General features: G+C 36.4%; 1 protein-coding gene across 1 annotated transcript; it reads right to left on the bottom strand.

Annotated features, from left to right (window-relative positions):
- Nucleotides 1–645: 645 nt before the first annotated feature.
- LOC149174963 (plasmodesmata-located protein 8-like) lies at nucleotides 646–2,134 on the bottom strand. The gene is made up of 2 exons (XM_089421016.1): nucleotides 1,228–2,134; nucleotides 646–815 (listed from the first exon to the last, which is right to left on the bottom strand). Exons 1-2 carry the CDS (start codon nucleotides 2,132–2,134, stop codon nucleotides 646–648), a joined length of 1,077 nt encoding a protein of 358 aa, XP_089277142.1.
- Nucleotides 2,135–13,506: the final 11,372 nt, after the last annotated feature.

Below are 13,506 nucleotides of genomic sequence, written 5' to 3'. Positions count from 1 at the left end.
GCAAGACTGCTTCAAATGCAGTAAAAAAAAAAGGGTTCAATTACTCTGTCTCTTCTTGCACAAAATTACACTGCTGTGTGTGTAAATTTTTTCATTTACTGCTATGTAAAATTTCTTTACATATGCCTTGCTGTTACATACATTTCAACCAAAAAAAATTCATACATTCATTAGCACTGTTGTGCATTCTTCCCTTTTTGTTTTCAACAAAACAACAAAAAGATTTACCATTGCACAACACACCAGCGTGCTTCCCTTACATTGCCATATTCAACAACAATTACATTCATTCGCTGCTGCGAATTTCCCTTTTGTTTTCACTCACACGCTGCCCCTATTTTCACCCTCTTCGTGCGTTCCATATCATATGCACTCAAAAAAAACCATTACATGTTTTTAACCCAAAAAAAAACATAACAATACGTTGACTTGTGCCCATACCTTTAGTGAAAGAAAAAAAAACAATAAAAATTAAAGATCTTACCAACTCTCACCTATCACAATAAATTTATATTAATTACTTTTATGGAAACTGTAGGTCAAAATGAAAAACTTCACACAAGGTTCATGGACGGGACTGTATGCAACTTTAGTTTTAATCAACCGTGGACAACGTTGAATTCAATCGCATATCGCTTGCCCAAATCAAACGAACATTACTGGCCGGGGAATGAGCGGTTTTGAAACCGTACTGCGGACATGCTTCGGTTGGTGAGTGTGATCGGAGCCTCCTGAGGTAAAACCACAAATTGCAAAAGGCGGTGCAGGGCACTGTAATGGCGGTTTTCCGGAAATAAGTGACTCCGCACTTTCAACTGTTACCACCGTTGAAATTACAATTTCAACAATCCTGTAGCATAGCATTACATAATATGCATTTTGTATAAGTTGTAATGATTTTTATCGAAACTATAACAGAAATACTACATAAACAATCAGAAAAATTATACTAATAAATATTCAAGTGGAATCCTAAATAAATTTTACAAAATATGATATGTAAATAAAATTTTGTATTAATCTGAAATATAACGATAAATCTGTGACAAAAATGTTTATTCGATTTAAAAACAAATTAGAAACAATCCATTGTAATCACTTTTATTTATGAAAGATGATGTATTTTTTTCGACTGGAAAAAAATACAAAGTGCGAAAAGGCGAAGCTACCGAACCCCAGGTTTAGATGGGTTAGGGGTATGTGCTACCTTTTAATAACATGCAGTACCTACGAGCTCAGAGAATCGTGTGGCACCATTACCTTCGTTACCGCTTCTCAATTTGGCAAACTTCATTCTTCTCCAAGTTGCCAATAGGCATAGGGTTAACATGAGAACCAAGCCACCCACAACCCCTAAAATTATGGGTGTTTTCTTTGAAGCCTTCATCCCTCTACCATTCTGTTGTGTTGAAAGGAAACTTAGATTAAAGAAAGGATATATTTCATAACGAACTATGCAGCTTTGACCCCAATACTGAACTCCTGCATATACAGAGGATGTGAATATGGAATTGATTGCGTATGACAGACATGTTGTCCAGTATTTACTGGATATATCTCTAGTGCACTGTACCAGGCCGTAAATATTTTGAGACGAGGAGTTTGTAGTATTCAAAGCAGAGCGTTTCATTTCAAGTGCTGCTTCAGCTGATAATTTGTTTAAGAAATCTTTAACATCCGCGTAAAAGTTTTTATTTGGAATATCGACACCCGTGTCCCCCCTGAAGTCCTCAGAGTAAATAGACCCTAAACGTGTGTCCATTTTCCCGATGAAATTGTAGTTTTCATAGCGTAAGAAGCATTCAAAAGGCCAGATACTACCTCCAGTCGAATTCAAACATAATTGTTTAAGGGTAGAAATTGCATTTTGTGAACAACTGTAGCATTGGTCGACTGTCATGTCTTCTCTGCATGGGAGGAGGGCATATGCTTTGTCAGCAAAGATGTTAAACCCTGCTTGCATCGCAACTTGAACAATATATTCAGTATATTCAGAGCTGTCAGTGCAGTTATATGTGGGCGTCCCTGTCTCTGCGTTGCAAATCTGTCCATGAAGTGTAATATTAACAACAACAATAATTATACCGATCAGGAGAGAGGCTGCAGAATCTCTTCCAGGGATGCTGAATGCCATCGCACAATGGAGAAGCTGCACTGCACAGACATACCAAAACTTTACTCTCCCTTCCCCATGTGATTGATTCATCTATATGAACGATATCACGTCGCATAAACAGAGACTTATATTTATCATATTATGTGGATTATAATATCATGTGCTCGGTTGGTCAATGGTCAATGTTTAGTTTAACTGTATTTCGGTTGGTCAATGGTCAATGACTCACAACTTAAGAAACAAAAAAATAGACATCTTTACTTTCATTTCCAATCAATTTAATGATAAAATTTTATCTTTTATATTCATATAATAAAAAATATGCTTAAAATTTATCATACCTTCACAACTATTCAAAAAATAAAATATCTCAATTTAGTATAATTTTCAAATTTCAAAAATTATAAAATATCTCAATTTAGTATAATTTTCAAATTTCAAAAATTATATAAAAATTATAGTGATATGTTTTTTTATAAGTTAATCCATATTGTAAATTAATTTTAACAAATTGCATTTTAAGCAAAAGTAACCAATCCATCAATGGTCAAATTGCATTTTAAGCAAAAGTGACTTAACGTCCTTTACTGAACGGTTAATAACTTAGACAAATCAAGTCAAATTTTTTTTATAAGTAAATGAAAAAGAAAAAACCTAGACAATGTACTACTCTTTTCTTAATACAAAAATCAAGTCAAATTTTTTTTATAAGTAAATGAAAAAGAAAAAACCTAGACAATGTACTACTCTTTTCTTAATACAAAAAGGTACAAAAAGGTAGCGTTTTTTTTTTTTTTGTTGCTAAAAAAATACAATTACAATATTGTCAATCCCATTGAAATAAAATCAACATAGAGTAAAACATTTGCATTAACAGTGTGTGAGAGTAATGATTGTATTGAAATCTCACTAAATTCCAACAACTCTTGCAGTACTCATGCGAGGTTGGTTATCAGGGAAAAGCTTGGCTAAACCGAAATCTGCTACCTTAGGGTTCTATTCCTCATCCAACAACACATTGCTTGCTTTAACATCCCGATGAATAATGCGTGGTCTCGAGTCCTAATGAATATAGAGAAGCCCATGAGCTACTCCCATTATTATATTGTAACGCTTCCCCCAATCAAGCTAACTATGTTTGATTGGGTATGTATCCATGCATGACATTAATTAATTTGGCATAATCTGAATATCCTTGTTCAAACAATAATAATTTTAATTTTCCATCTACTTTCATGATAAAATGGAAGCTACTCACCGAATCAAATTTGATCAAGGCTCTTATTGGGTAAGTATTCATACACCAACAATCTTTCTAATCTCTCTACGCAACAACGCTGTAGGCATACAAGATTTCTATGTTGAATTTCAGCCCCAAGTTTAACTTCATTTAAAAACTCTTTCTTTCTTTTTTTGCCAAGTTGCGTTCTAAATATGTTGAATAATAATAAGTGAGTCCCCTAGGATAACAATATTTGTTACTTGAACAACTTTTTCTATAAGAAAAACTTGCAGCAGACCATGCATTTCGAGTAGGTCTTTGGTCATATTTCCCAACTTGCATGCATGACTTGTAACCAATTTTACTTCGAGGCCATACACAAAAATACCATGAGGTGTAGCTCAATTGGCGATCACCTTGTTATGAATTAATATGTAAAAGCATGAGATTCAAATTTCAAATCCCCGTGGGTTCGACCGGCAAAAAAATAAATATGAATCCCACAAATGTTATAAAACAAACATTAAAAATTTCTTTTACATAAATATTAATTATTCTTCCAAGAACAAAATTTCATTCATGAATCATTTCCACCTAATGTAATGGTATCCTCATTTTTCTTTATTTTTTCTTTATGCCCAAATTATGGTATCAAATACAATATACACAAGTTCTATGTTCTAGGGATTTGGTACCCAATATTGTTTTAATAGTTTTCCGATGTAATTCCATGATCTAGGCTTCAACAATCAACCTTAACACAAATAATCGACTTATGTATACAACCAAAGAAGGTATCTGAGGTGGTCATTTCCATCCAAATAATCTCCCATCTATCCTCATTTCATGATTTAATGGGAATCATATATGCATTTTCTCAACATATCCAATAAGATTTCCATGTTGCACTTGGGTCTATCGTATATTGTTTTTCATATTACATTTAAAAATCCTTCATAATACTTGAGATACATGACTTTTTTTATACTAAGAATAGGGGTTCTTTCCTTGTCTTTAGTTAATATTCATTGGAATATGAATGAATTATGTCCACTATCATATGATCATTGCAAATTTTATTCAAAACTATTAGGTGTGAAAATTTCTGAATCTAACACATCAGAAACCCCTACTGCAATTTCTGGTTTACTATCCCCTACTTGTTCTTTACATTAACAAGGTATTTAATTGCATAAATATAGAAGTAAACACAAATGCAACCTTCACAGATACACAGCTCATGCACTGAAGTAAACAGAAACAATAACACAAGGGACATCGTTATTTTTGGAAAATTGTCCCCGGAAAAACCCAATGATGGAAAATTGAGGCAGTGTATATGAGGGTTTTATTATTAAGCAGATTTTGTGAGTACAAATAGGGTGCAAAAAATGGCTCACCCAATAGAGAATGTACTCGACAGTAGTACCTCTATCTGGAGACAAATATTCTGGCAAATGAGTAACGAGATGATCAACCCCATAGTGACTCTAATTGTGCCTTGTGCTGGACAATGAAAGCTGCTCCAAGCACTGCTCTAGAACTGTGTCACCCTCTTTGGAACTGTGTCACCCTCTCCCGACTCAGGATATGTTGATCAACTGCCAATCTTCCCCATAGAATCTCCCAGTGCTGCCTCTGAAGCCCTCTACATCCTCTGCATTAGCCTCTACGGATTCTATGTCAGCCTCTACAGCCCTCTACGTCCTCTGCACTAGATCCTACGACCTTTGCGTTAGCCTTCCTTGTCCTGCGTTGTCTCTCTCGACACTTTACTGCCTCTCTTATATGTATTCTTTAGCCTTGGATCGAAATCCCTTGCTTAACTTCCCCTTGCTGCAACTGATATCTGACTCGATTTCCTCAGCAACCCAACCCCATAAAACCGAATTCTTGATTCTATTGGTGTATCTCCAACTGACCCTCAAGCCTCCTCTTATACTTTTCCTATTGACGATTCAACGGCTGAGATTAATTCCCTAATCAACGAATAATATTAGATCTCGCTTGATCCTCGTTACTTAGAACTTTCTCACCCATTTTATATTAAGACACATTAATATTTTTATTTTCCTAAGTTTAGACTTAGGAACCCATTAAAAATATTAATTATTTTAATATCTCTTCATCTGGGTGGAATTTGTCCAAAGGATTTCTGAGACTTGGAGATCTCATGTGTCTTAGCCTCTCCACCAAATTTCATGGCTAGAGCATATCCGATGCCACCAAAAATAAACATTCCCTGTTAGCGAGGAGTGTGCTCTAGTAATGCTTCACCATAGAAGCATCACATTGATCCTCCACATCGGTCCTCCTGTGTTGATGCTAGACCTGCTACCCCACATCCACTGCACTGTTGCTTCCTGTACTACTTCCCGTGACACTGCCACTGCCACTGCCACTGCTACATCTATACTGCAGCTCCCTCTCAACATGCTGCCCATAGAATTACCACTGCTAACTACTACACTGCAACTTAGTTACCGAGAAGTAAGTAACTGACTTCCCCCAAATACTGACATCTCGATTAGTCTAGAAGCCTCGTGATGTTGAAGCCACCTTTGTTGCTATCATGTGCTCCCTCTGCTGCCACTGTGCTACTGCAACTTCTTCTGCCCCTCTCGCACTACTGCAACCTCCACTGCATTGCTACAGACTTCTGCACTCAAACACTGTAGTATCACTCCATCACACCTTGCTCCACCCGACACCTGTCATCATGCTACTGTCATTAAGGGTTCCTATAGCCGAATTTGATCCAATAGTTTGGGTACCTCAAGGATCCTCCCCCTCTTCTGTATTCCTCTCAACTACAACTCAATGTATCCCAACCTCTTCTCTAAAGGTGCATGAGCACTCATGGAACAATCATCATCAGTCTTGACATCCTTCTTCACCTTTGCTGGAGCAAACTTTGAGTCGGAAGCTTCTCTCTTGCCTTTCTTCCTGGGGCACTGAGATGCATAATATCCTAGCTCCCCACAGTTGAAGCACTTGACCTTGGATATATCTTTATTCTTCCTCTTCTGAACCCCTTAGTGTCTCGCAGATCCTAGATCTGCATCCTCCTCCTCCTCTTTCTTGATTCGAACTCCCTTACTGCTACTTCATGCCTTAGTCAACCTCCTGATCTCTTCATGTCGAAGAGTTGATCACATCTCCTCTCAACTAGGGAGGGTCGCTATGCCCAAAATGATTTGGACAAATGTCTCCTAGTCCTCAGAGACTGCATTCTGAGTAGTCTTGAATATAAACTTTGGATTCTGTGTAGACCCCACGAAAGTAAGTTGGTCACGAATTCCTTGCAACTTGAGAAGGAACAAATCTATCACTTTTCGTTTCTGCATCTTATATGACCAAAGCTGATTCTCTAATAACATCTTCTGCTGCACAAAAGAGCCTTGGTATAAGGTGGTTAGCATCTACCACATCTCCCTTACTGTGTTCTTCTCAATAATATGTAGTATGACATGATCCTTGACCCTGTCTAGAATCATGCATTTTGATTTCACTTTGGCCTCCTCATGCTTCTCATTTTCATTCAGGTTAACTGGGACAACTATGGTATCCAAGGCATAGTCCTTGATGTGATTCTTATGCAGGATTGCCAGGATCCTGGCCTTCTAGATGACAAAATTGGAAGCCCCATCCAATCTGTCTTGATCCCTCAATCCGTTTATTGTCGTCTCTACTCCTCTTCTCTACACTCCCTGTGAGTCTCGACCTCCCTCCTGGAAGTCCTCCGGCCAATTGTCGAATCACTCCTCTCCAATCCTCCTTTTCCCCTGCAACTCTGATCTAGATTTCTTGGCTATAAATCTGTGCAGGTAGTGCTTCCCTCTAATTTGGTTCAGCCCCCTTAAACACTGTTCTGCACAGATAGAAACAAATTCCCACCATCTCCTCAAATCACAATCTGCACAACTCCCTTAGCCCCGAAAACTAAAGAATCTGAGCCCTTCAGGCTCTGTGTAATCATAGATTGGGCTAAATCTTCTCCTCCTGACCAACTGTGTCAATCCTTCTTGGCTCAGAAAGATGAAGTGCTTTGTGTAAGCCTATTCTGCCACACTCTGCCTCTGTGCTGGCCCTTCTCTTGTCTCAGAATGCTGACGCAGGCTCTGCATGAGCCTCAACATCACCCTCTCAGCTCTGCGTCACTCCTCCTCTTGCCTCTTCATCTCTAGAAGAGCATTTTCTCTTGGGACAACTACTTCTTTGCTACAAATTCTCAGATTTATTTGGCTGGTGTCTTCAGTCCTCCTTAATCTGCAATCCCTTTGATACCATGTGAAAATTTTAGAATCTAACACATCATAAACCCCTACTACAATTTTTGGTTTACTATCTCCTACTTGTTTTTTACATTAATAAGCTATTTAATTGCATAAATATCGAAGTAAACACAAATTCAACCTTCACAGATACACAGATCATGCATTGAAGTAAACAGAAACAATAACACAAGGGACACCATTATTTTTGGACAATTGTCCCTAGAAAAACCCATTGAGGGAAAACTGGTGTAGCATATATAGGGTTTTATTATTAAGTAGACTTCGTGAATTCAACTAGGGTGCCAGAAATGGCTCACCCAACAGAGAATTTCCTCGGGAGTATTACCTCTATCCCTAGACAGATATTTCAGAAAATCAGCAACCAAATGATCAACCCCACAGTGACTCTGACTGCTCCTTGTGCTCGATAGTGAAAGCTACTCCAAGCATTGCTTTGGAACTCATCACCCTCTCTGGAATTGTGCCACCCTCTCTCGGCTCAAGGTTTGCTGATCAACTCCTAGTTTTCCCCACAAAATCTCCTAGTGCTGCCTATGAAGCCCTCCGTGTCCTCTGCATTAGCCTCTATGGCTTATGCGTCAGCCCCTACGACCCTCTGCATCCTCTTTGCTGGTTCCTACGACCTCGGCATCAACCCTCCTTGGACTGTGATGTCTCTCCCCACACTTTTCTACCTCTTTGCTATGTATTCTTCAGCCATGGATCAAAATCCCTTGCTGAACTGCCTCTCACTGCAACTGATCTCTAACTCGATTTCCTTAGCAAAATCCATCCCCAGAAAATCCAATTCTTGATCTATCTTGGTGTATCTCTAACTGACCCTCAAGGCTCCTCTTATGCTTTTCCTATTGACGATTCAATGACTGAGATTATGTCCCTAATCAAGGGCTAATATTAGATCTGGTTTGATCGTCGTCACTTAGAAATTTCTCACCCATTTTATATTAATACACATTAAAAATATTAATTATTTTAATAACCCATTAAAAATATTAATTATTTTAATATATTTTCATCGAGGTGGAATTTGTCCAAACGATTTCTATGTCTTGGAGATCTCATGTGCCTTAGACTCTCCACCAAATTTCATGGCTAGAGCACATCCGATGTTATAAAAAATCAACATTAAGAACACTTTTTCAATACTCCACCTTATTATTCCATTAGTAACTCTATGACAATTAGGTAAGCCTCATTATTGATGGTGTCTTCCACATTCTTATGCATGATTCAATTCCTTCATTTAGTTCTTTTATAGTGTCCTCATTCTCTTTTCGATGTAATAAGTACAGTTTACTTGTGGGAAAATCAGTTTGACCTTCATTATCTATATACCACAAGTCAATTGGCTCTAACCACTCAATATATATAATGGATTCCTCATACCATAATACTAAGACATCATTGAGTATTATAATTAGATGTATTGGATAGTAATGAGATGTCCAACCAGTGCATTTTTTTACTTATTTCATGTATATCTTAAATAAAATGTTCAATTCACACACCTTGCCACCTAGAATAACCATTTTTTTCAATTTTGTAGTATGTATCCATCATTCCTCTCAAGGAAATTTACGATCAGTTATTGAACCTTTTAAAACATCGATACAGTGTCAGTGGACTAACAATACAAAGCCACAACCTCCAGGCAACAAACACATTGCAATCTATGAGATTCACTCTTGCCATCAAACCTCTAGGATCTTGGCTCTCAATCATCATTTAAGTCACTCCACCCCCCTACACCAAGGTGCGTTGCCACTCAGGTTTGGATTTTAATTCAAAACCCTTGCAATACATACTAGGATTAGATTCTTTTCATGGTATCTCTAATCTCTCCAATATGGAATTTTGGTTCTCGCTTCTCTATTCCCTTCTTTGGTTAAGTTTTTGTAGCAAGATTCCTCACTTCATCCTCCTTGTAATTATAATTCTTCCCCCCTAATATAGCCCCAAAGCTTAATCCCCTGTGAATCCCCCCTGGTATTACTCTATCAGCGCTATGTTCTTCCCTCCTGCACAGATGACCATTTTTCTCAGTGGGACCTAGTTTGGTGAACTGGGGTGTAGAAACCTTGTAGAAGAAATTTGATTGGGTCAGTAAAACTTTACTACTTTACCATGGAACCCTACACACATATACCTTTCCAATGACATAAGAATCATCTCAATTGGAGTCTATATGCAAAAATTATGTCAATTGGAAGATGACCTTCTTGTTTTGACCACCATAATTTGAGAGGATGACATTTCATCCCCTATTATTCATGGAAAGGGGCTACCCACCTCATCACGATGAATAATACTTTAGAAGACTCTATATTGTAACTCTAGTTAAGAGTTGAAGGATTGAAACTTAACCACTAGTAGGCTATCAAGTTGTGTTATAATCGAGCCACTAGGAGGAAAAGGGGTTCCATTTTATGGGAGTGCATTTTTTTCCATAGATGAGTAGAGTAGACGAGAGTGGAGAAGAGAGAGGAGAGGGAAAATAGATATGGTTTTTGCATTGTAGCATTCGATGCACCACAAGTCTCTCTCTTTGTACTTGCATCTATTTTCCATGTAGAGAAAAGGAGCAGAGAAACCTCACCTTCTAGTTGGGTTTCCTCCTAAAATGGTTTTTGAGGTTATATCTTGTGTTGATTTGTGGTTCATGAGTTTTATTTCATTTTTCTCTATTTTCTGCATAATTATCATTTACATACATACACAAAAAAACAATAATTAATAGATCCAAGAATCTAAGGAGAAATAAATCCTCATAGTTTATATTTTTATTTTTCTAATATATTTTGGAAGATTTATTATAATGAATTGTCCAATGAGATATCCATGATAGTTTATAGATCAATGCTGAAAATATAAAATATTGAAAATAAATTAAATATAATATAAAAGTATATTGAATTGTTAAACTTGGCCACTAAACCTCGAAAGACCCAGTATGTGATTCAACTAATAAACTTGGCAATTGAACCTCAATTAACTCAAATCTATGATCAAAAGGATACATGTGGGTCACTTCATTTGAAAATGACATCCCATTATGTCTAAATACTTCACTTTAATGGAGATTAAAGGACGTTGTAAACTTTGATCTTAGGATTGACATGAATATCGCAAATGTTAGCATCACATTATCAAATCTTATGCACATTTGGCTCATGTTATTTTCACATTATCCAATCCGAGTCTCGTATTAGATCGAAAAGCTTAACTTCAATGGGCATTGAAGTGCATGCTATTTTTTCATGCGCAACAAAACACCTATCATCACATTATCAAGCACTAGGCTCATTTGTCTCATGTACTATTATCACATTATCATGATAAGTGAAGGGACCTTGAATGAATTTGGTGTTTCCTACTTCCACCTTGAATGAATTTGTTGTTTCCTACTTCCATGATATGAGTGACATGGAATGTTTGTGAATTTGCATCCTTACACTAGATGAAGACAAGGTGAAGGAAGCAAAACTACAAGGATCACTTCGTAAAAGGACAACCAAGTTGAGAATAAATAAGACAAAGGTGAACATTTAAGGTGGAAGAAACATAACCACAAGGGTCACTTGGTAAAACGTTAACCAAATTTAGAAATACGGAGAGGCCTTGGTTGCTACTTAACATTTTTAGACATCTTGCAAGTGAAAATTGGCAAGCTTTCCCATGCTCAATGAGAATGTAGTGGGACATTAAATGAATTTGGAAGGCGTTAAATGAATTTGCTATTTCCCACTTCAACTTGTTGAGTGTCATGGAATATTTGTGAACATTCATTATTGCACTTACCAAAAATATGAAATTATTGAGCAAAAAAAAAAGACCAAACACCAAATAAAACACAATAACAAAACTATGTGAAATGAGAAGAAAAAGATAAGAAAGTGTTTGATAAAAAAACCAACAAAAATAACAACTAAAATATTTTATTTATGTAATTTAATAAACTTAAAATATTTTATTAATTATAAATGTTCTGTTGATAATTAAAATTATTAATCCTTTTTCTATCTCTTATAATTATTAATTTTTTTTCTCTCTTAATTTTTTTTATTAATATTAGATTAGGTTACAACATCTCTCTGGTATTAACATGATAGTAAATCAAATAAATCTTGGAGTTGGTAATACGCTCATAGCTTTGAGCTTTTGGGCTTTGAAACAAAAAAAACATCATACTTATACTTGCATCAGATTTTCTTGGTTTCCATGTCTGCCCCCTTGATGAAGTCAGGGTCAAGAGAAGAGTCTGATCAGATTTTCACAGGGTCAAGAGAAGAGTCCTATCAGATCTGCTCCATGGTGGAGTCAAAATCAAGAATTAAGAGGTGCCCAACTTATGTAGTCAACTCTTTTGGATGCGCCAAAGTTGTTGCAATCTAGGTTCTTACCCATGTGGAAGCTCCTTAATATCCGCAAGTTTATACAATGCATCTAGAGTCTTACTTTCTAACATTCATAGAATGCATCTTATTTTTAGGTTTCATCTCACTTTTTAAGTTGTTAACTAAATCATATATTATAAATTATGTTTTTGTCAAAATACAATATTAACCATAGGCATAGCATTATAGTAGTCTTAATTTTTAATTAAAAAAATTATAATATATTTTCTATAATTTGATTTAATCTTGTTTTTTTATTTTTAATAATTCGAGTTTTTATTTTTATTTTTAATAATTTGAGACACCTCTAGTGACCAACTAGAGGAAGGAGGATGCCACTTCAAGTGAGGAAGTGGATGCTACCATTTACTGGTAGCTAGTGGGTTCACTGTTGTATCTTGTGAACACATGACCAGATATGTGCTATGTAGTCAACCAACTGAGCCAAGCTATGTTTATGCCAACCAAATTATTTGGGAAGTCATATAAGCATGTTTTATGGTACCTCAGAGGCACTACCCAGTTTGGACTATGGTACAAATGAACAAAGAGAGTGAAGTTGTGTGGATTCATAAATGCCAATTGGGTGGGGAGTCCATCAAACCGAAAGAGTACATCAAGTGGATTTTTCAGTGTTGGGTCCATAGTTGTTTATTGGCACAACAGGAAGCAAAGATATGTGGCGCTCAACTAAACAAAATAAGAATACATGGTTGCAAGTCTAATATCATGTGAGAGAATCTAGATAAGAAAGATACTAATTGGATTGTTTGGTTAGATGATGGATCCAACTATGATCTACTTTGATAATCATAGTTTCATTAAGATCTTTGAGAATCCTATATTTCACGATCGTTGCAAGAATATAGATATTCGGTATCACCATTTACAAGACTATGTGTAGAGGTGGATAATGTTTCTACAATACATTTTGACAGAGGAACAAGATGTTGACCTTTTGACAAAGGCCTTGTCAAGAGGGAATTATGAGTTCCATAGGTTCGGAATAGGGGTGGTTGATAATCCATTTCTTACTAAGAGGGAGTGTTGAAAAATGTATCATGAAATTCTCAATTTGATTTAAATGCCTTGATTAAATTGAGAAAATTCGAATTTCCTCATCAACAGACAAATTGGATGTAGTTAGCTTGTGTGACATGACTTGTGTCACTCATTTTAATTAGTAAATTCAAGTTGGATAAGTTAGAGTTTAGTTAAGCATGTGTGCTTGCTGATTTGAAGCAATTGAGATCAGTTATCTCAAGTTGTTTTCAGTTAAACTAGTTTCAACTATTGGAGGAACTAGTGGAAGGTCAGTTGTGCAGTGGGACTTCAGTCAAACTCAATGATCATCCAATTAACTAATCAATCAACCCAAAATAGCTGGTGCATGTATAGAATTCTAGTTCCCCAGCAGTGGTGGAGATCCCAAGGCAGTGTAACATCAATTGTAGAGTAGTCTTGAGTGTACAAGTG

The sequence above is a fragment of the Pinus tabuliformis genome, chromosome 4_1, assembly GCF_031772625.1.
Source record: "Pinus tabuliformis cultivar Carrire ecotype Pingquan chromosome 4_1, CPIR1, whole genome shotgun sequence".
Taxonomy (NCBI): domain Eukaryota; kingdom Viridiplantae; phylum Streptophyta; class Pinopsida; order Pinales; family Pinaceae; genus Pinus; species Pinus tabuliformis.
The sequence above is the reverse complement of the archived record's forward strand: the minus strand, read 5'-3'. Positions and strand labels throughout refer to the sequence as shown.